At 47.6% G+C, this 22,567-nt stretch overlaps 1 protein-coding gene across 3 annotated transcripts in view; it reads left to right on the top strand.

Annotated features, from left to right (window-relative positions):
• Positions 1-22,567, top strand: part of KALRN (kalirin RhoGEF kinase) — a 697,683-nt gene that overhangs the window by 664,246 nt on the left and 10,870 nt on the right. For all 3 annotated transcript variants that reach the window (XM_047790542.1, XM_047790550.1, XM_047790555.1), the window contains 6 exons: positions 13,609-13,636; positions 14,136-14,307; positions 15,648-15,769; positions 16,696-16,827; positions 18,293-18,457; positions 20,493-20,571. In XM_047790542.1, the coding sequence (XP_047646498.1) occupies positions 13,609-13,636; positions 14,136-14,307; positions 15,648-15,769; positions 16,696-16,827; positions 18,293-18,457; positions 20,493-20,571 (698 nt within the window). The remainder of the gene's footprint in view (positions 1-13,608; positions 13,637-14,135; positions 14,308-15,647; positions 15,770-16,695; positions 16,828-18,292; positions 18,458-20,492; positions 20,572-22,567) is intronic.

Below are 22,567 nucleotides of genomic sequence, written 5' to 3'. Positions count from 1 at the left end.
AAGACAAAAAAAAAAAAAATCACCTGCAAATACATAGAGGAAGTCCAGGCAGCACCAAGGGGGAGTGGGGGGAGGCGGGGAGGGAAGCTAGTTATCTGGGTTCCAGGAGGCAGTCTGGGACCTTTTTCAGCTCTGGTGGACTAGGGGGGGAAGAGTGACTTCCCACTCTGCTCTTTAAAAGAGGGGGATATGGAGCCAGGTGAGTAACATACACTGAGGTTAACTGATGTAATCCAGGGCTCTGTTCCACATCTAGATGTGCCAAAGCTTGTGTGTGCGCATGTGCATCTTAGCCCTGTTTTGGAATTGCGTGCATTTCAAGGGTTCTTATTCACCCAAGGCTTGCAGCCCTTTGCATGGGCCAAGTGAGATGGGTCCCAGGGAGGTGCTAGGGCTGCAATAGGAAAGGTGTTAGGAAGTCAGTGAACAGAGTAAAGCCAAAAATTGCATTGGTGCATGTCCAAAAAGTTTTCAAGTACAGTTGTTGAGGCAGAACTGGATCTCCTGAGGGGGCATGTGTTTGGAAACTGCAGCTATTCTGGTTGATCCAAGGCTTCTGGAGTAGAGGTGCCTGCAGCCCTTGTACATTCCGTATGGATGATCCTTGCGGGGAGCAGCGTGTTCATCCAGACTGTGTGCCATGTGGAAATGAACCCTGAGCTTATTAAGCAGATGCTGAGGGAAAGCAGGGATCCTAGCAATGCTTGTTTAGTATTCTCATAGACAGGTAACAAATGAGATTTAGAAAGTCAACCTGTTTAATGGGAACTGTGAATTTTGTCAAGGGAGAGGTAGGTAGAACTTTATCGCAGCGTCCATTGCAGAAGAAAATGGCTAGGAGTGCCGACTGAAAAGAGCCATCCCTCAAAGACCCGATTTGACAAATCGATGGGCCAGTCACCTCATAAAGGACGCTTGCTGCTGATTTATAGGCCTGGGCATCACTACTAGGCCAAGACTGGCTCCCACCCTCCGTCTTGTCTTCTGAACCTGGCGACTGTCATAGGGGTTGTCTCTCTGGGAGCGTGTCCCTGTGCCCTGCTGCACTGAACTGCAGAAGAGCCCCTGGGCCTGGGACCCCAGCTGACAGCCTGGCCACACACCCCACGCTCCACTCAATGTTAGATCTCCAAATGTTGAGTCCCGCCCTGCTGACTGCCTGTGCTCTAGGTCTGATGCCTGCACGTTGATTCCAAGCCTGGCCGTGAATGGACTTTTCTCTCCTGCCTCTGCACAAATATCACCTCCAGTGCATTCTTTACTTATTCTCACTTGGTGGATTGAAGGGGTCCATTAAAGAGCTGTTTCCTGGAGTCTTTGCTTCCACACCAGCTACTTACTACCCTAGGTCTGGCATAGGTCTCAACATACAATTTTAGGGAGGCAGGTAGGCACATCTTTGAAAGTTAATTAAGAGGGAAATAAAGCACCTTGAAGCCCAGGAGTGTGATTGACGAAGTTTTCAGAGAACACCCAGCTATGTGAAGGGAGGCAAGTCTGCTCGAACGTGTACATCCCTTCCTTCCCCTCTAGAGACATGCTTGTGAATATTCTCAAGTCCAGCCCCACCTCCCACCCTGAGCACCACAAGCCAGGCCACCAGCCACTGCAGGATTGGCTCTGGGTCTATGCGATCCCCTTGGGGCCTAAAGCCCCCTTCTCTCCTGCTGGTCCGTGGGCACACCCTAGAGGGGACTGTTCTAAAAATGACAAGGATCTGTCCACAGTTCAGCTTTCTTCTTTACCCTGCACTGAGTATACTCTGGGGGTGGGGAGGGGGTGTCATATACGAGAGGAATGTCGCTCATGGAAGAAGAGTCAAGTCAGGCTGTAAATCAAACCCTAGGCTGTCTCGGGAGCAAGCAAATATTAAGTTTTCCCCATAGAGTTGAGACTGCCAATTGCCTTTTGTTGACAGGACGGGCAGGCAGGATAGTGGGCCAGGCACTACATGCCTACTGGCCAACTTCTCATCCTGTCCCTGTCCAGGGTCTGCACTGACACCTGGGCAGGAGCCAGGGCCACAAGCCGGGCATCCGCCCTTTCAGCTAATACCCATCTCTGAGAAGTCTGGGTTTCGGAGTTCCCATTGTGGCGCAACGGAAACGAATCCGACTAGGAACCATGAGGCTGTGGGTTCGATCCCTGGCCTTGCTCAGTGGGTTGGGGATCCTGAGTTGCTATGAGCTGTGGTGTAGGTTGCAGATGCAGCTCGGATCTGGCGTTGCTGTGGCTGTGGTGTAGGCCAGCAGCTACAGCTCCAATTTGACCCCTAACCCGGGAACCTCCATATGCCACATTGGGGCCCTGAAAAGGGGAAAAAAAAAAAAAAAGAAGAAGAAGAAGTCTGGATTTCTCCTGAGCACTGGGTTTCCCTTAGGACCCAGGCCTTACAGCTTCCCACATCCATGTCACCTCTGAAAAGGTGTCTGAAAACTGTCGCTGCTGGGGTTTCAGCACCTACCCTCCAACGCCAGCGCTGCCCCTTGCCTGCTTCGTGTGCTGGAGTAGGAAGGCCCGAACCAGCCTCCCAGCTTTGGGCCTCTGTCTTCAGGAACAAAGACTCTCTCAGCCCAGGTTTTATGTCAAGTCCAATTCATTAAATGCATCTTCATTTTTTTTTTTAATCCCCAAGACCACTTTTGTTTAGCAGAGATGGTCAAACGATCAGACTAAGAGGTTGTCATGATTCCAGAAAGACTGCATCGGGCCCCAGCCATTTAGCACTGGGCTAGCCTCATTCACGACACAGACCAAGTGCAGTCATCATGCCAGCCATGGAATACTGAGCTCAGGGGGGTTGCTTTTTAGGGTAAGAACCAGGCTGGGATCCTGCGGGAAGAGAAAGCTCTTGGAAAGGTGAAGCTAATTTGGAAGGAAATTTCCAATGAGTCTAAGAATCTCAGACTTTCAGAGTTGACAGAACCTTGGAAACCTCTCATTAAGCCTATCCTCTTTATTATTTTTACTGTGGTAACATACACAGGAAATAAAATTTAGCACGTACCTCCCTAAGGTGGCATCAAATACTTTGACGGAGTTGTGCAACCGTCAGCATTATTCATTTCCAGAATGGTTTTATTATCCCAAACTGAACCTGGGTCCCATAAACGATAATTCCCCTTTACTCTCCATCCCTCCAGCCCCTTGGAAAACTTTTAGAAGAGGCAACTGAGGCAGCGGAAGTTGTTACTTTCTGTTCAAAAAGGAATAAGGACCCCAAAGGCCGATTCTGGTGTTCCCCGGTCCCTGTTCCCCCGCCTCCACCCTCCTGCTCCCTTCTCGGAGCTCCCACCTCCATCTCAAGGTTGTTTTTACATTAAAACACAGATCCTGGCAGACAAGGACACCTGTCTTCTAGTGCCAGCTTTTCCCTGTGAATCTGTTATTCAGTTTTCCAGCTCAGCAAAGAGGAATATCTTTCCTGCCCACCCCCGCTCTCCAAGACTGAAGTGTGATAAATAAAAGGCACACAAAGGCCACGTCACATGGAAAGAACACTGGACTAGAAGCCAGAAAACCAGGACTCTGTTCTTGGGACTGTCAGCTGGGAGGCCTGGGGCCCGTGTGTCTCTGAGCATCGGGTTTCTCTGTGGAGGCCACACCGCTCTGAGGGCAGGCGGTTTATATGAGGGATGCAAACTCATTGAGCCCCAAGAAGACCTAAGGTGTGATTGCAGAAGACTCTACTCTCCCAAACTTCTGACTCTGTGAACAACGAGACCTCAGGAGAAGGAATAGACCATTCTGTGCTTTGCCTCTGAAGCTTGCGTTGCCGAGGATGTGGCAGGAAGGGCCTGGGTACTCCCCCCAGCTGGAGTGTCCACATCTGGCTCCAGGAAGAGCTTGCGTGGCCAGAGCTGACCCCTCTTTCCTTCCCCAAATGTGCGGTTCTCCAGCCCCAGCCATCACACCTTCAAAGAGCTAGCCTGCTGCTCCCACCTCAGCTGCCCTGGCCACTTGTCCCAGATTCAGAGCTTCAAAATAACCTGGCCAGACAGCCCGAAGGAAACTTTTACACCCCTAGTCAGGTGTCTGACCTTCTGGCAATGCCAGTGTGTTTCCACCGGTGCCTGTTTCTGCATTTTATAAAAAGATTTTTTTTTTTTAATGAAAAGAACTCTTTGGAGAAAAGAAAGTGAAGCATCACATTCCTCTCATTTTATTTTTACAAAATATTTTCTTTGTCATAGATCTGATGGGTTGGGCCCGGAGACCCACTCTTCTTGCCTAGCTTTGTTTGAATTCTCCATGCCGGTTGATTCTCATTCTGGCACTTGGCTGGCCACAGCTGGCCTTTTCCTCTCCTGGGAGAATTAATTACAAGATTTTCCAGGAGTTCCCGTCATGGCTCAGTGGTTAATGAATCCGACTAGGAACCACAAGGTTGCAGGTTCGATCCCTGGCCTTGCTCAGTGGGTTAAGGATCCGGCATTGCCGTGAGCTGTGGTGTAGGTTGCAGACTTGGCTCGGGATCCCATGTTGCTGTGGCTGTGGCATAGGCTGGCAGCTGTAGCTCTGATTAGACCCCTAGCCTGGGAACCTCCATATGCTGCAGGTGGGGCCCTAAAAAGACAAAAATACCAAAAAGAAGAAGATTTTTCCACTGCAGAGTCACTTTGGCTGTGCTTTCTGTTCCTTCCAAACATTTGGGGAAGATAGGGTTTTCTTACCCTCCTGGAAGACACAGGTTCAGAAGCGCCATGGTCCTACAACCAACAGCAAGAGCCGGTCTTGATCGGGGTGCTCTGAGTGGCCAGACGCAGCATGTGGTGGGAGGAAGTCTGCTCCCCAAGTGAGGCTCAGGTATCTTCTTAAGGTCGGGTTCAGGCCTTCCCTGGTTGCACATCTGCTTCGGGGAGAATTTCTTCCTCAACAACTTTTTTAATCCCTTGATAGTTGGGGTAATTACTTGGCCTCACCCACACCCTTAATGAGTGACTCAGGCATCCAGCCACCACAGCCAAGGAAAAGGTCCAGTTTGAAGAGCCAGAAACATTTGAATTGGTTTCCCAGGCCAGCCGATTTCATTTATGTCATGCACTGAGATAATGAGGTGCCATTGACCCCGGAGCCGTTGCTTGGAGAGCCAGCTATTAGAGGAGCAAAGGCCACCCCCTCCCGTCTCCACACCCACTGCTGTCAAGGTTCACCTACAGGCTACCTCGGCGTGATTTTCTAGTCAGTCCATTCAGTTTAACAGACGTCAGCCAACATAAGGCATTGCAGTGAGCACTAAGGAGCGGCAATAAATTAGGCAAGAGCTGGTCCCTCCCTGTGCTGACCGTCACTGGAGGGAGGCAGTTTTAATTAAATGCCTATATTCCATAGCAAATTTTGAAACTTGATCTAATAGAAGCACGGAGCCATTTATTTATTCACTCAGTGGATATGGAAACACCCACTTGGGCACTGGGCTAATATTAGTGGCTACTGTTGATCAGCCTTTCCTATGTACGTGGCTCTGTACTTGAGTTCTTTCTTCCCAACAACTCATGACAAAGGAATTATTATCATTATTTTTCTACAGGTGAGAGAGCGCAAAGAGGTTAGGTACCTTCCCCATGGTTGTGTATTCACGACCTGTCTCCCTGGATACCTGTGAGCATGGTCATTGACTTCACTTGATGGCAGAGGATGGGCTGGATGGACTGGGGGGATGTAAACAGCCTGGGAGAAGGGTCAAGGGTAAGGAAAGGGCAGGAGCAAAGGCCCTGGGGTATGAGAATGCCTGGTACATTTTGAGAAGAGAACATTGTCTGGGTGGTGTTAGGTACGTGAGAAGAGTTGTAGGAGATAAAGTCCGGCAGGTGAATTGGAGCCAGACTCTGAAGGCCCCCAGAGACTTGCTAGGAAGCCTGGACTTGATCCACTGGATAGTGAGGAACAGTAGAAGGTTGTTAGGCGGAGTCCAGATGATTCATTCTGGACTTTAGGAGGATACCTGGCACCTACCTGAGAACAGAGGGGATAGGCAGGCCTGTTGGGGGGCTGTTGTAATAGACCTAGTGAAAAGTGGAAAATACCTGATGGGCAGGATAGGGAAAGCCATGAGCGCCAGCTAAAGGCAGAGGAGGATCCATGAGGGAGGTAGGAATGAAAGGGGCTGAGTGCTGCTCCAGACGTCAGGGAAGGGACACTGGGCATGGGAATTCCTGCAAATCAACCTTGTGCTCTCCCAAGTCCTCTGAGCAAAGTTAACCTGCTGTGTGTGGGTCCATAGACTGGGAGGTGGGTTCACTTAATAACAGCAGTTCAGGAGTAGGGTATGATCAAGGACAGATTGTTAAGGGATGAGACCGCAGAACATTTATCCATAAAGACTTAGAATATTCAGAGTCAGGGTCTTGGCTTCCAAGATGGAAATGTGGGTTTTGGAAGGGAAGTTACATCACCATCCCTGGACCGTCCTGCCCATCAACCCAAGCCCCCTCCTGACAGACTTCTTGGGGGCTGACAGCACCCTGAGACCACTGCATGCACAGCAGCAAACCCCCGTTCAGTTCCTTTCCTCAGCTATTTTGTGTGACAGGTGACAGGTTTTTTTTCCTTATTCTGTTAAAGTTGTATTTTAGCCTTTTTATTTTTAAGAACACCCTAAATGTTCTCTAGGGAAAATATCAAGGAGGAATAGGAAAGGGATTTGCTTTTTATTGTTGTTGTTTTGTTTTGTTTTGTTAGGGCCACACCTGTGGCATATGGAGATTCCCAGGCTAGGGCTGGAATCAGAGCTGCAGTTGCTGGCCTCCACCACAGCCACAGCAACACCAGAGCTCACGGCAATGCCAGATCCTTAACCCACTGAGCGAGGCCAGGGATCAAACCTGTGTCCTCATGGATACTAGTCAGATTCGTTTCTGCTGAGCCACGACAGGAACTCCAGGAAAGGGATTTGGATTAGAAATCCCCACGAAGCAATTAATATGCTCAACACATGGACATTCCCAGCTCTACCCAACAATTCATGCTTTATACATTCTCAGAAACACCTGGAACTTTTTATGAAAAGTGACCATCAACTATTTATAGAACAAATCCCAACAAAAATCGAGTCAGTATTGTATAGGCCAAACTGCAACCACCGTGCAATTAAGTTAGAAAGCAGTAGCAAGAAGATAATTTTTTTAAATCTCATTTGTAGATTTTAAAACGTGTCTACTGCAATTGGGTCAAAGAAAAAAATCGTGGTTGAAGGAAAAACAGAGCTAAATGATAATGGAAATACTTAGGCGATAAAGAGCTAGTTCAAAGAGAGATGCTGTTGCTGTTTGGGATTGTGTTGGATTTTTTTAAAAATTGTGGCTTGTTTTATACCCTCTTAGAGATAAGCGGAGGTAGGACTATTTTCTAAATTTTTAGAGAAATGTTTTGTAAAAACTGAGAAAATCATGTCTGCAACATTGGAAACATGAAGGTTTGGTTAAACCTCCAAACCAGAAATCCTACCTCAATTTGTTTGTTTTCCAATTTTATTGCCAAATCTCATCATCTGAAATACCTTTCCCGCTCTCTCTGAACATAGAGTCACATGAAACAAGCACAAAGAGACTAGAAAGAAGAGGCAGAGTATAGAAATCATGTTTCATTCAAGGTAGCTCTGAGATGAGTTTAGGACATTTGCGTTGTTTTGTCTGACCAGCCTGGTTCCCTCAGCACTCTCAATATATAGCTTTGAACTGTGTTTTGTGACAGGTGATGAAGGATTTAGCAAAAACAGGTGTTTTTCTTCTGGAGTCAGTTGACACCTGGTTTTCTAGATTAATGAGGATTTCACCCTCATTCTCAGGTCTCGGAGTCAGAATCTTGGATACTGACTGGCCAGAAAAATAGACTCCAGATTTCCTCAAGCTCAGCTTGTTATTCATTGCTGGTTGATTTTCCCTGTAAGCCTTTCCTGTTGCTTCGCCACCCTCCCACTTTAAAGAAAACTCAAGCAAAAACGACTGGAATTGTCTCCAGTAGGAAGAAGCAGAGTTAGCCATGGGCTGCATTGTGGTGGTTCTCGGAGGAGGCACCTGCCGCCCTCTGCTGTTCAAATAAAACCAGATTCCTAACAGCTGTTGCCCACAGGGTCTACACAGCCTCCTCCTCCTGGACGCAGGTCTCCCAGCCAGAGAACGTGCATTTTATAGAAACAAAGTCATCTTCCCTCCGCTGCCGCTTCCTTCCCATCCTCATGGGCCCCCAAAGTGTTTCTAAGGAAGGAAAACATTAGGCTTCAGGGAACGTGCAGCTTGTGGTTAACCCTTCAGGTCCCAGGTCCTTGCCCACACCACTCATGATCATTAGACAAGATGGTCAGAAGGCCCAGGTTAGAGTCTGCTCATGAGTGACCTCAGTTAGTGTGACTGAACAAATCCTGCCTGGCCTACTGTACGCAGGGTGCTAAGCAACACGACAGAGGGTACCTAAAACGCAGGGGCAGGTTACGCTCTTCAGCAGGTTCATAAGTCTGGTAGGGGAGTTTCCACTGTGGCTCCGTGGGTTAAGAACTCGACGTAGTCTCCATGAGGATGCAGGTTCAATCCCTGGCCTTGCTCATGGCGTTAAGGATCTGGCATTGTTGCAGGCTTCGGCTCAGATCTGCTGTGGCTCTCGCTATGATACAGACCTGCAGCTACAGCGCCAATTCAACCCCTAGCCTGGGAACTTCCATATGCCGCAGGTGCAGCCCTAAAAAGAAAAAAACAAAACAAAAAGAAAACAAGAAACAAAAAAACAAGTCTGGTAGGGCAGTTATCGTGCAGGGAGGACGTTATGCTGGATGGCAGCATGTGCTCAGTGTCATGGGGACCAGCCTCTGGGAGAGCAGAGAGGAGGGACTATCACAATGGGCTAAACCTCAGACCCTGACTCAGACCCAATGAGATCCCAGAACAAGTCATGTTCCAGATTCATGGAAACCGGAAAACACTCCAAGTTCCTTACAAGGCATTTTCTCAACTCTCCCTCCCCCGGTTAGGAGCCCACCGTTGACAATTGTTACGGATTTGACAAAATTCAGCAGAGCGCTTATGTGCCAGATATCGTGTTAGACTCTGAGGCAATGACAGTGAATGAAATGTGGCCCTTGCCCGCATGGGCCTTGTAGTCCACAGGGGGCTGGAGACAAGTACAAAGATACTGTGTGAGAAGGGTGGCCCTCCTCCAGTCCACACGCTGATTTGTTTCAAAGGAAGAGGAGGAAACATGAGGGGGGCATCGTCTATGGGCACGATCCGGAGTCAGGGTTAGGAAAACATTGGTAGGGATTCTTCCCGGGCTCCTGGTCCTTGCTGGAGGAGGTCGAAGAGAGGGACTGGGGAAAGATGGGCTGGAGAGCAAGGCTGCGGAGCAAAGGTCAGCAGGCAGGGCTTTGACGTCGAGGATAAAGTCTCAAGAGCCTTTCCCAAGACTTGGCCTTTGCCCTGGACCTCGAGGTGGAAAGAGCTCTCAGAGCCAGTCCCCAGGCACCGCCTCTGTGATCTCACACACGCATCCCCGTCACCTCTGACAAGGGGAGTTGGTAACTGCTGCTCGGCGCTTCCTCCCAGGGCCTTGGAGGAACCAGTGAAGGAGTTTGTGGGTAGTTTATGCCAATGCTGCGAGGCTGAACAAGCCAGGGATGGTATTACAGTTGTCAGTAACACCTGGGCCGGCCAAACGGCATGAAGATGGGTGCCTCCCACAAGCTGCTTCCGGAGAGAGAACCTGCAAGGGAGCCACATCAGCAGCCTTTCCCTCCAATGTCCCCACTAAGGTCTGCACCCGAACTAGGAAGATTGTCTTTTTAAACAGTGCCGGTGTTTAATAATACACTTAACACATTTGGGGTCATGGTGAGAAAGAGGAGTAAGGCAAGAAATTCTCTAAGCAGCAGTTTGGGAATTTTTTTTTTTTTTTTTTTTGTCTTTTGTCTTTTGTCCTTTTAGGGCCTTAGGGCCGCACCTACAGCATACGGAGGTTCCCAGGCTAGGGGTCCAATCGGAGCTGTAGCCGCCAGCCTACACCACAGCCACAGCAATGCAGGATCCGAGCCGCGTCTGTGACCTATGCCACAGCTCATGGCAACGCTGGATCCTTAACCCACTGAGCGAGGCCAGGGATTGAACCTGCAACCTCATGGTTCCTAGTCAGATTCGTTTCCGCTGCACCACCACGGGAACTTCAGTTTGGGATATTTATAAAAGCACCAACAATGCAGATTTATGGAACGCCCCCCCCCCTTACATTTTGATAACATAGGAAACTCTCCATTTTTCTCTTCCCTTTGTCATCTGTCTCCTCTCAGCATCTCCTGGTGTGGACTCTGTCTTGCTCCCTTGTGGATTCCTATCCAGATGAGAAATGCAGGGCATTGAACAAAGCTGGCAGCATTCCCAAATCTTTTTGACTCTAGAGGCCTTCTGATCGAGTAGGGGGTAGGTCGAGGGGGAGGGTGGTGCTTCATGTTTGTTGAAGGCTGGTGAATGGCATGCAGTGTCCACCAGCCTGGATACTGCATGTCATTTAATTCTCTGTCTCCCACTAGACTGTTGGCCTAGTGAGGTAGTGAGCCCCCTGGCGGCCACCACCCCAACCAATTGTCAGCTCAGTAAAGCTTCATCAAATCAAGTCCTTCCATCAAGCAGCTTTCCAGGTGGACATTATTGCCCCCGATTTACAGATAAAACCAAGGTCTAAGCTGCTTAGGAATGTTCAAGGCAATGTCTGCCTTATAGTCTGGGTACTGTGTGCTCTCTGCTCGCCGAGTTAACAACCCCTCCTGCACCCACACCCCTGAGACCCTCCTGTCTCAGAGGCCATGGGTTTTATTGGTTTTAAGAATTTTCCAAACTTGGCATCCCATTGTGTTTGAAAACAGACTCTAGTCAAGTATTATTAGTAATATCCCTGGAAGTAATTACATTGTAGGTCTTTTGATCCCATTTCCAGATTCTGTGCTTGAATTAGTCCTAAATTCATGGGAGAACTGAAATGAAGACATAGGTCAAATATTCATTCAACCAACATGTATTACCTGAATATTACGTGGTAGACTGGGGGTCTAGGGGCCTGAGGTGCAAAGATAAATAACAAATGGTTCCTGTCCTTGAAGATCCTACAGTCTGATAGCTCTGACTGTGCCTTTTTTTCCTTAAAAAAAAAAAGACAAAAGTGAAACATACTGACTGCAGAATATTTGGAAAGCCCAGGTAAGAAAAAAAAACAAAAAAATCATCCAGCCTTCAGATGTTTTATAAATCCTGAAGTCAAACCTGTGTCTTAGCATCTCCATATCTACAAAAACTTATACCAGCTTGAAGACAATGTTTTCAAATGGAGGGGAATAGCCACCCTTTATCCCATCACCCTGAGAAAACCGCTGTTAACGTTTAGGAAATACCACTAGTCTCCTTTTCTTTGTGAAAGGACTGCTTGCATGCCAGGTGGGTCAGTTTATGGGTCCTTAGCACCCCTGCAAGCAGAGCTCTGCTGCCCTCCATGGGTACTAGTTCATTGTTCAAGTGGAGCAACTCTTTATAATCCCCACCCCCCAGGCCAGGGTCCAAGGGCTCCTCATATACAGGGGTCTCCAAGATGTGCAAAAAGCTGTTGCTTTTACCAAATGCCATGGCATCGCCCGCCCCACCCCAGAGAAGCCTGGAGGGCAGGAAGTCAGTTTATCTGAGATCAGTTCCCTTGCTTAGACCGAACCTTCAGCGGCTTTCCTCAAACCAGGCTGCACGCCGATTCACCTGAAGCCACTTTCAAAACTCCTGATCCCAAGCCTACTTGACACCAGTTAAAACAGAATTTCTGGGCATGAGGCCCAGGCATTGGTGTGTTTAAAGCCACCTGCATGAAGGATTGAGAACCACTTTGTGATCTGAAAGCTGGCCAGCGGTGGTGTGAGTGGTCTTTTGGGACTAGCAGAGGGCTCAGTGGTGGTCAGAATATTGAGACGCTCAGCCCTAGGACATGACATACCAGGAGTTTTTCTGCAGCCTGCTTTGTGAAAAACCTTGAGGGCAGGTGTGGGTGATCGTTTTGCAGAGAGGAAGTCAAAGGAGGAAATAATATCTTTTTCCAAAGGGCTCCTATGGCTCCTGCGTCAGGGAACACCACACAGAAACCAAGTTCGCACAGGACATCGGGAATAAGTGACTGCGCCATCAGGCGATCTGTAAGGCACAGGAGCCTCCTGGCTTCATTATGAAGGAAAGAAGAAGTTTGCAAGATAAACAATTAGAGATAAGCCACTGCAACAATAGAACTCTTAGCAGAAGGGCGATGATTAGAATCAGAGAATCTTTAAATAGTCATCAAATACTTGTTATTTGTCAAGCATTGTGTGACATATGATTTCATTCAATCTTGGTGATAACACTGCACGAGATTATTTATCCGCATTTTATAGTGAAGGAAAATAATGATAGCACATTTTAAGGAATGAGGATAAAATCATATTAAACAAAAGAGGGGTGCCCCAGCCTCTCCTCTGAAGCCCAGGTTTTTGGTTTTTGGTTTGTAAGGCCGCAGGTGCAACACATGGACGTTCCCAGGCTAGGAGCTGAATCTGAGCTACAGCTGCCAGCCTACGCCACAGCCACAGCCACAGCAACACCAGATCTGAGTTGAATGTGCAACCTACACCACAGGCCATGGCAATGCCGGATCCTTAACTCACTGAGTGAGGCCAGGGATTGAACCTGAATCCTCATGGATACTAGTCGGGTTCCTTTTCCACTGAGCCACAATGGGAACTCCTGAAGCCCAGGGTTTTTTTCCACCCTGTTTGGCTTTATCCCAGCCTGTTGGATTAGAGGTAATATACACAATGGAAGAAAAAAACAAGGTGACCATCTTCTCAAGAAGGTCTGGGAGGTTTTCCCTTCTAGTGTGAAGATCTATGGTGTCACAGGGCAGCTTGCTGTGTACAAAGGGCTCCAACAGTGGCTCTGCCAACCAGCCATGGGAGCAAACAGCCAAGTCATTGGGGAAGCCCAAGTCTCTCTTATCTCACCTATGCAGCCAAAAAGGCTGCTCAGTGGCATTGCCCTGGGGAGGGCTGGGCTACAGGGGGATGCTGCAGGGGGCAGGATAGACAGGCAGGACCTCCCTCTTCCCTCTTCCACCCGACAAACTCTGCACTTAGCTGCTGGAACTCCCCCAGCTCATAGGTTAGTTAAGGTCCACAACCCTTCCAGTTTAATAGATGTCAGTTCCTCTGTTGGTGAGAATTCCCGATGCCAGGAAGAATCAGCGCCATCATGATGCTTGATGCTTCAGTGCCTGTCGAGGTGGTGATGGGGTGGGGTGGAGAATGGGTTCTTGTGCGCATGGCAGGGAGGAAGACCGAGTGGGCTGCTGGAGGACAGAGACGCTGGCTGCAGGCAGCCCGGCTCTGAGTCACAGTAAACCTGCCTGGGGCCCGGGCTACCCAGGGGTGAATGCAAACAGTCAGAGCAGATGGGCAAGTAGGCCAGGTGCCCTTGTGATGTGACAGGGATGCGGGCACGAGCAGAGGTGGGCGCCAGGCTTCTCTCCCCAGGCTGTGCTTTCCTTGTACTCACTAGGCTAAAAGCCTCGGGTTCTCTTTTAGCAGTTTAGGATTTAAGCAATTTTCTGTTTCTTTGTGTTTTTCAGATCTTAAATCCAAATTTCATCCAAGAAGGTGAGTTAAAAGTGATAGAATTGAGACTATGGGGATCAGGTAAATAAATGAGGCAAATCCAGCACTGAGGTAGCACCTTTAAACCTAGTGATGTGGTTCTGCACTTATGAACAAGGAAAATGTTTAGGCTAAACTCTTAGGGCCAAAAAGACCACGACTTGCAGTATGTATACTAGGATCCATGTTTTTTAAGAAAAAAAAAAAAAGTGTTTCTAGAAAAGCTTGAAAGATATATACCAGACTGTTTACAGTAACTCCTGTGTGTGATGACATCATGGAGTCTTACCTTCTATTTTTTATCTATATTCCCTAATGTTCCTAAAATAAACATTTATTACTTTACATTTTCATGGGACACAGGTAACTCTACAGTGTTAAGCTGAAGGTTATTTGAATAATTACAGATCATGGGTGGGGAATGAGAGGGCTGTGTTATAAAATAGCTGTTTTATTCTAAGTTTGTTCTGAATGATGCAAATTTATGTCGCTTTGACCACAGTGGCCCCAGAATTCCTTGTGCCCCTGGTGGATGTGACCTGCTTGCTTGGGGACACAGTGACACTTCAGTGCAAAGTCTGTGGGCGGCCGAAGCCCACCATCACCTGGAAGGGTCCAGACCAGAACATCCTGGACACCGACAACAGCTCAGCCACGTACACCGTCTCCTCCTGGTAAGCTGACCCCACATCAGCACCCCCAGCACCTGAGTCTGGTACCCAGAAACTGAGTCCGGGATGCAGCTCCTGTTCGGGTTCCTTGGTCTCTCAAGAGAAGAGATGCCCTTGAGCCTGTTCCAGTGCAGACTCTTTATGCCCCTCGGGAGCCTGTGGAATGGTGATATATTCAATTCCTCCTTTGACTAAAGAACTCTTTCTTAGGAAAAAAAAAAAAAAAAAAAAAGGGGAGTTCTCACTGTGATGCAGTGGGTTAATGATCCATCTTGTCTCTGTGGCATTGCTGGTTCAATCCCTGGCCTGGAGCAGTGGGTTAAGGATCCCGTAGGTCACAGATGCAGCTTGGATTCAAGCCCTGGCCTGGGAACTTCCATATGCTGTGGGTGGGCCGAAAACAGGGGTTAAAAAATGACTTACTCCAAGGTATGCAATAGAAAACTGAAAATCCAGCCACCGCCATGCTTCTATACAAAGACTTTACCCAAAGTTGGTGGACTGCCTTCCAATTATTCTTTAATGTGGATTGCTACTCATTAAAAACTTTCTTGCACACCACTGCTTACCGTGGAAAAGTGGTACCAAGCCCTAGATGCTTAAGAAAACATTTATGCAAGAACACTTAGGATCAAGACACTGCATCCTTTAACTTCAGGTTTTTGCCTGTGACCTGGCCAGGTGGTAAAATCTCAGTGGCCCCAGGGAGCTTAATGGGAGAGTTGGTATGTGGTGAGGCTCAGGAAGATCACCAGGTTATGTCACAACCAGTGGGAAGGTGTGGAGCTGACTGTGACTTCGAAATTTAACCCTTTCATTGCAGGTCTTTCTTGACATCTGGGACCCCAGGCTGGGACTACTGGGAAAGTGATTTAGGAGAGGAATTTGCCTTTATTTAACTCACTTATTTTGAGGGTCCCACACATAGGATGGGAACCACCTGAACATTTCATTCTCTAGCCTTCCCATTTTCTGGTACATTATTCATTGTAGACTGAAAATATTTTAGGACCATACTGCAAAGTAGCAATAATACTAGTAATATTGGGGACCAGTATTTGTACAGGACTTTATATATTTCAAACCACATTCGAATTCTTATCTCCTTTTACTCCTTTACTGTCCCTCATTTACAACCAACTCGAGAGATGGGCATGGTAAGAATTTTCTTCTTCTGTATGGAACTGGGCAGCTAGAGAGGGAAGGTCATCACCCAAGGTGTGTAAGAAGGTATCAGAACAGGGACTAGACCTTGGACCTAAGGATTCAGCTCAGCACACCAGGTACCTTTACTCATCAGTTGTCTTACTGGAGTTTGAAAGGCATCCGTTTGGTGTCCCTAGTGATTCCGGGGAAATCACCCTGAAAATCTGCAATCTGATGCCCCAGGACAGCGGGATTTATACCTGCATAGCAGCAAATGACCATGGCACCACGTCAACGTCGGCTACGGTTAAAGTGCAAGGTACAATCTCTTTGATAAACATTGTTTATGCTCTTTTTAATATTCATTTTTTAATTGTAAAATACATGTAACGTGAAATTTACTGTCTTAACCAATTTCAAGTATACAGTTCAGTAGTGTTAAGTACCTTTCGTGGTTGTGTAACCCATCTCCAGAACTCTGCATCTTGCAAAACTGAAATTGTGCACCCAGGAGTTCCTGTCGTGGCACAGCAGAAATGAATTCCACTAGGAACTATGAAATTGTGGATTCAATCCCTGGCCTCTCTCAGTGGATTAGAATCTGGCATTGCCGTGAGCTGTGGTTTAGGTTGCAGACACAACTCAGATCTGGCATTGCTGTGGCTGTGGCGTAGGCTGGGAGCTGTAGCTCTGATTGGACCCCTAGCCTGGGAACCTCCATATGCCGCAGGTGCGGCCCTGAAAAGCCAAAAAAAAAAAAAAAAAAAAGCCAACTCTGCACCCATTAAACAGCATTTATCCATCCCCCATCCTCCCAGCCCCTGGGACCCACCATTCTACTTCCTGTCTCTATGAATTTCTTTTAGTCAAACATTTTAATTCCACATTACAAGGGCTCCCTGAGACCTGGGGAAGAAGAGGTCCACTGTGAAAGCTCAAAGCAAAGCTCCAGCAAACAGGAAAAATCAGAATCCTTGCAAAGGATTGTCTGCACCCTGCCATTCATATCCCATGTAGTTCCCTGGGCAGGCTTTCTCTCCACTGGGCGGTATTTAGTCTGAGGACGGCAAGGTCTATCTCAGGTGTCCCTCGGGCCTGGAGAAAGGTGTGCCACTTGGTGGAGAAGGTCAGAAGAAACATTTGAGACACAGGTTAGGTAGCCTTCCCTAGATGACTCTCAGCCTTTGTGTAAAAATGTCACGTTCTGCAGAGGTAGCATTTGACCGTACATTCTTGTCTCGGCAGGTGTTCCAGCGGCCCCCAACCGCCCCATTGCCCAGGAGAGAAGCTGCACCTCCGTGATCCTCCGCTGGCTGCCCCCGTCCAGCACGGGAAACTGCACCATTTCTGGTTACACCGTGGAGTACAGAGAGGAAGGTGCGCCATTCCCGCTCCCCCACCCTTCTTTTTCTACCTCCTCTCCCTCCTAAGCAGGTCCTCCAGAGTCATAAAACTCTCTGCCTCCTGCCTCTCATCAGCTGATCTTCCAGCTAGGCACAAAGGCCTCAATGCCAGGCCACAGCCGCTTTTGATCTCAAACACTGAGCAGGGGTTTCTGCCAAAATGATAATGACCCGTGGCAGGTGGCAGAGTACCTCCATGTGCCCTTACTTCCCTACCTAACAGGCCGGGTCCCCTAGACAGGGATAATTGACCCCATTTTACTGATGAGAAGGCTAAGGCTTAAAGAAAATTAAGAAGCACGAGGCTGGGGTTCATAAGAGGCAGAGCTGGCATGAGAACCCAGGTCTCTGGGTTGCTCATCTGTGATCCTTTCCCCCAGCATAGTAACTGGGGGAGCAAAAGCAGAGCCCCACCCCACCCCCACCCTATAGGCACAGTGACTTTTTAAATTGTTCAGTTTCTAAATTTGTTACATTGACACGCTCAGAGTGCATACATTCCCTCTGATGGTGGAAACAACTGAGCCCCCTCTGATGGTGGAAACAACTGAGCCCGGCCCCTGTGATCAAGAAGAGTTGGTTGAAATGAGATGCTGCGGGGTCATTCTGGTTGTTAATAACACATCTCTGGTTGTTAATAACGTGCGATGACACCTGAATTGAAAGCAGCTGTCTGCACCTGGAACCAGAATCCTCTGTTTTACGCTACTCTGCTCTGTGTTGCTCTTCTTTTTTAACCCTTTTCTCTTCTATTAAACAGGCCTCTGCAGTTTTAAAGCCATTCCCATTTGCCTTCTTCTTTTGTTGGTCACAGTGTCTCCCTCCTTGGCGCAAAGGTGTCCGTGCTGAGCTGGAAGACAGCTCTCTAAGCCTTGGCGTTCCTCAGGCTTTAGTTCATTTTATGAACCAAGTTCTCTTGGGAAAATTGTTAAATCTTCCTGAGCCTCAGTTTCTTCATCTGCAAAGTGAGATTCATGCTCATTGGGTTTCTGTGGATTGAAGCGAGCAGGTTAAATGAGAGAATTAGAGGAAGGCGCCTTCCACAGTATTTTACAGGCAGTGCTCAGTACATGTTCATGTCCATTCTGTTTCCATTTCCAGATGTATATTTCTCTCATTTTGTTATAAATTCACCACATATTTTTCTTGTTAGAAGTTTGCTCCTGTTCCTCTGTCAATTCTGTCTGCTCCCACAGGCCATGATGAAAGTTCCAGTTTGAAAATGAACAGAATCTGCAGGCCAACTGCTCTCACACGCCTCATGATGTATTCAGTCCTTTAGGAAATTCAACCCAAACCTGCCCCAGAAAGGCCCAGGACAGGCTTTCAACTGCCCCTTGAATGGAATGTGTCCATTTTCCTTTCATTGTGTGCTGGAGGTTTTTGAAACAATGTGTCTGGCCTTTTCTCTTGCCCTCTCCTTGGAAATTGTGCCCTAGGTTCCCAGGCCTGGCAGCAGTCGGTAGCATCGACCTTGGACACTTACCTTGTCATCGAAGACCTCAGTCCTGGGAGTCCTTATCAGTTCAGGGTCAGTGCCAGTAACCCCTGGGGCATCAGCCTTCCCAGTGAGCCCTCGGAGTTCGTGAGACTTCCAGAATACGGTAAGTCCCAGCCCTGCTGGCACCCGGGCCGTGGGGACCAGCTACCTGGCCGACTGTCCCATACTCACTGGCACTGGCTACCCACTGGCACATCCGGCCACTGGGCTAGAGGCGACCTGGATGTGCTTGTCGGCTTCTGACAAGTAACACTTCAGAGGCTTGATGAAGTGTTCCCAGAAAGTATGATTTCAAACGTCTTGGAGCAAAAGTTAGATCTGCCCCCGCTACCCTGGGCCTGCCAGGCTCCTGGTACCTGTGTGTGTTTCCAGGACCTGAGAGGGGCGGTCAGGAGCCACAAGTCACATGGATACTATCAACCCCTCTTCTGAGACTGGAACACCAAGCCTCCTCTTCCCTGAGAACCCCTGCCTGCCTAAGTGTACCTCACAGCATCAGGACAGCCCCATTCACCAATTTAAAATGGGGAGAGGAGGCATTCCTGTCGTGGCTCAGCAGTAACTAACCCAACTAGTATCCACGAAGACACGGGTTCCGTCCCTGGCCCTGCTCAGTGGGTTCAGGATCCGGTGTTGCCATGAGCTGTGGTGTGGGTCGCAGAGGTGGCTCAGATCTGGCATTGCTGTGGCTGTGGTGTAGGCTGGCAGCTGCAGCTCCGATTCAACCCCGAGCCTGGGAACTTCCTACTGCTGCACGTGTGGCCCTGAAAAGAAAAAAATCAAAATTAAAAATAAATAAAATGGGAAGAGGAAAGCAACCTGGCTGACAGATTTGAGTCAAAATGAATACTAGATAGTTTCCTCAACCCCAACCCTCCCAGGATGTCTTTTTTTTCAACAAGGATAGGTTTTTATGTGCATGATTAAATAACTAGCTAAGATAATGCGTTGCACTAGCTGTGCATGAGTATCTTACCAATGTGTTTCTTATTTTGCCCCTCTATTCATGATCTCACCTGGCCACCTTGGTCCCAGGGACATTTTGTAAGAGGAAACTTGTTAACCTGAAGAAATCTCCAAGGAGTGACAGGGCATGGCAGTGAGCTCTGTGTGCTGGAGCCAGAGAGGAGGTCACTGTACTTAAAACACAGTGAACCCGTGTCACTGGATGAAGGGTTTCCAGCATCTCCAGGGGAGCTGAGGACCTCGAGGACCCACCCCTGGCTGTAGCCCCGCCCCCTTAATGCTCCCCAGGCTCCTCCCCACTGCCAGCCCCGCTCAGCTTTGCTTCCATGGGCCTGTGACTCACTGGGAAACCTTGGCCCTGGTTCTCTCTTTCCTCGGAATTCACTAAGGATAAGCCCTGTCCAGACTCGGCCGGGCTGTGCTCTGGGCAGTCTGGAGTGACCGGGGTCAAAAGAGACGTGCTGTGGCGGCTTGACTGCTCCTCTCTGGAGCTGCTGCCTAAAGCCAGGGGAGGGATGACCACTGCTTATGCGTGGCTTCCTTCCCTGGGCCTTGCTCCCCAGCAGACAGCACAGATACTGGTGTACGTGTTTGTGTGTGTGTATAAATCATTGCCAGGGAATTAACACATCACACAAGGTAATGCTGCCGAAGATCCTACTCAGGCATATATTTTGAGTTACACTAAACTATTCACTATACCAGATAAGCTCATTAATGCAGGGAACAAAAGGGTGAGAAAGAGCCAATTTTTAGAATGTTTTGAGCGCATTCCTTTCCTATGCTCCTTGGCCTGTCGCTCATCCCCTTTCCTCTGCTGCATCTGCCTCCCTCCAGCCCTGACTCTCACCTGCTTTCCTAGGCCTTCAAAATGTTTTTCTTCCTCCCTTTTCATTTTTTTTCTACCAAATTTCTATTGGAAAATATCCAGAAGTTACATTTCTGATTGTCTGGAGTTTTTCCTTCATTCACATTGATGGTACAGGGAGTCATGTCAGTTTCCCTTTGGATCATATTTTTTTAGATGATATTTCAAAAAATCATGGCATTTTCCCACTGAGTTAGATATTTAGTCATGAGAAGTGCTTTGGGGTGATGCTGGGGCTTTTCTGTTCATCTTAATTCTTATACGAATTCCTCAATATCATAAATGGATTCTTTCTGTTCTAAAGATGCCGCTGCTGATGGCGCCACCATTTCTTGGAAAGAAAATTTTGATTCAGCTTATACTGAACTGAATGAAATTGGAAGGTAATGACCCACTTTTCTGTTTTTTCATTCATGAACACAGTAATAGCACAACAGAATAACGACATGTTTTTCTTTGTTTCTTTCACTACATGCATTCTCTGTATACCAAGAAAAAAAAAAAGCTAGAATACTTATGTGTATTTTCTATGGCTCTTTTTCTAACTTCTTGAGTTAAAAGACTTCACTCATCAGTTCTCAGCTGTTTTACTCTTCTAATGTAAGAATTTAAGGTTCGGCGTTCCCTTCGTGGCTCAGCGGTTAACGAACCCAACTAGGATCCATGAGGATGCAGGTTCAATCCCTGGCCTCGCTCAGTGGGTTAAGGATCTGGCATTGCTGTGGCTGTGGTGTAGGTTGCACGTGGGGCTCGGATCCCATGATGCTGTGGCTCTAGAGTAGGCCAGCAGCTGTAGCTCCTATTCGACCCCTAGCCTGGGAACATCCATATGCCACAGGTGCAGCCCTAAAAAGAAAAAGAAAAAAAAAAAAAAAAAAGAAGAAGAAGAATTTAAGGCTCGATTGTTTCTTCAAAGTACAATATTAGCTACATCTCCCGAGTTTTGATATGTGACATTTCTATTACACTTCAGTTCCAAGTAGTTTTCCTTCAACTATGTTTTGACCCAATTGTAATAGAAATGTTTTAAAAGTTACAAATGTATGAGATCTTTAAAAATTATCTTCTCATCACAGATTTCTATCTTAATTGCATTGTGGTTAGAGAACTTGGTCGGTATAATACTGATTCCTTGATTTTGGTGGCACTTGCTTGATGAGTACAGGGTCAGTTTTCATTAAAAGTTCCATGTGTTCCTTGGAAAAATGTTGTTGAGTATACGTCTCTCTATGCGTCCACGTGTCAAGCACATTATTTTACGGTAATTTCTAGTCCAACCTCCCCTCCCTCTTCCTCTCTGTCCCTCTGTCCCTTTTGGTGTGTTAGAGAACTCTGTCTTCAAAAATATCACCTGTCTCAATAAATAGTTGATGGGAAGGTACAGAACAGAGGTCATGCCTGTGATGCATTGATCTCCAGGTGGTGCAGGTGAGAGAGGGGGGTAGGTCTCACTGGGCACCCACCCTCCTGTGATGTGTTCGTAAAAGAGCCCCCACTAGCAATTGGCCATTAGCATCATTTCCATCCCTGACATCTCTCAGTGAAGGATAAAATTTCTTAAGTGGTTGTGCCAGAGCTTATAGAGATAGCCAAACTATTTGTTATTCCTGTTCCTTAGGCAGGAGTCACAATGTAATTCACTGCCTTTTGTTACAGCGTCTTTATCAAAAGCGAACTTTTGGAATTCCCTGGTGGCCTAGCAGTTAAGGATTTGGTGATGTCACTGCTATGGCTTGGGTTTAATCCCAGGTTTAGGAACTTCCGTGTGCCATGGGTGTGGCCAACCCTCTGTGCCCCACACCCCCTGCCAAAACAAAAACCAAAACCAAAACCCAACTTTCACTCTACTTTCCTATCTTCTTTGTGTAGCCAGATGAGGGGGGGGAGTTCAATGGGCCAATGAAAATTGACGTGGTGATGCTGCTGATGCTTATTGAGTTCTACAGTGGTCCAGATACTATGCAGATATTTCACAAAAGTTACTAAATCCAGGCCTTACAACACCATGAGGTCATGTTTGAGTAGATTTCCAACAAAGGAAACTCAGGCTTGGGAGGTTAAGTCACTTTCTCAAGGTCCCACAACATCCCACAGCTGGTAAGTGTAGCACCAGGATTCAAAATATGAGCTACCTGACTTTAAGCCTGCGCTTGTTTTACTAACATATGTTGTTTCTCATCATAGTGATTTGCGTCAAAAATAAGCTCTAGTAATTGAAATCCAGTTTGTCATATGATATTAAAGTGTGTGAAGCTACACATGACCCCAGTAATGAGCAAATCAAATCCCCATCTGGTTCTAGATGAAACAGGTTCTCTCACCTGGATGTACCAGTTAATCCCTCCCCCAGGCCTGTATTTGTCATTGACAGCCATAGGT

Source organism: Phacochoerus africanus, chromosome 1 (genome assembly GCF_016906955.1).
Source record: "Phacochoerus africanus isolate WHEZ1 chromosome 1, ROS_Pafr_v1, whole genome shotgun sequence".
NCBI classification, from domain to species: Eukaryota; Metazoa; Chordata; class Mammalia; order Artiodactyla; family Suidae; genus Phacochoerus; species Phacochoerus africanus.
The sequence above is the reverse complement of the archived record's forward strand: the minus strand, read 5'-3'. Positions and strand labels throughout refer to the sequence as shown.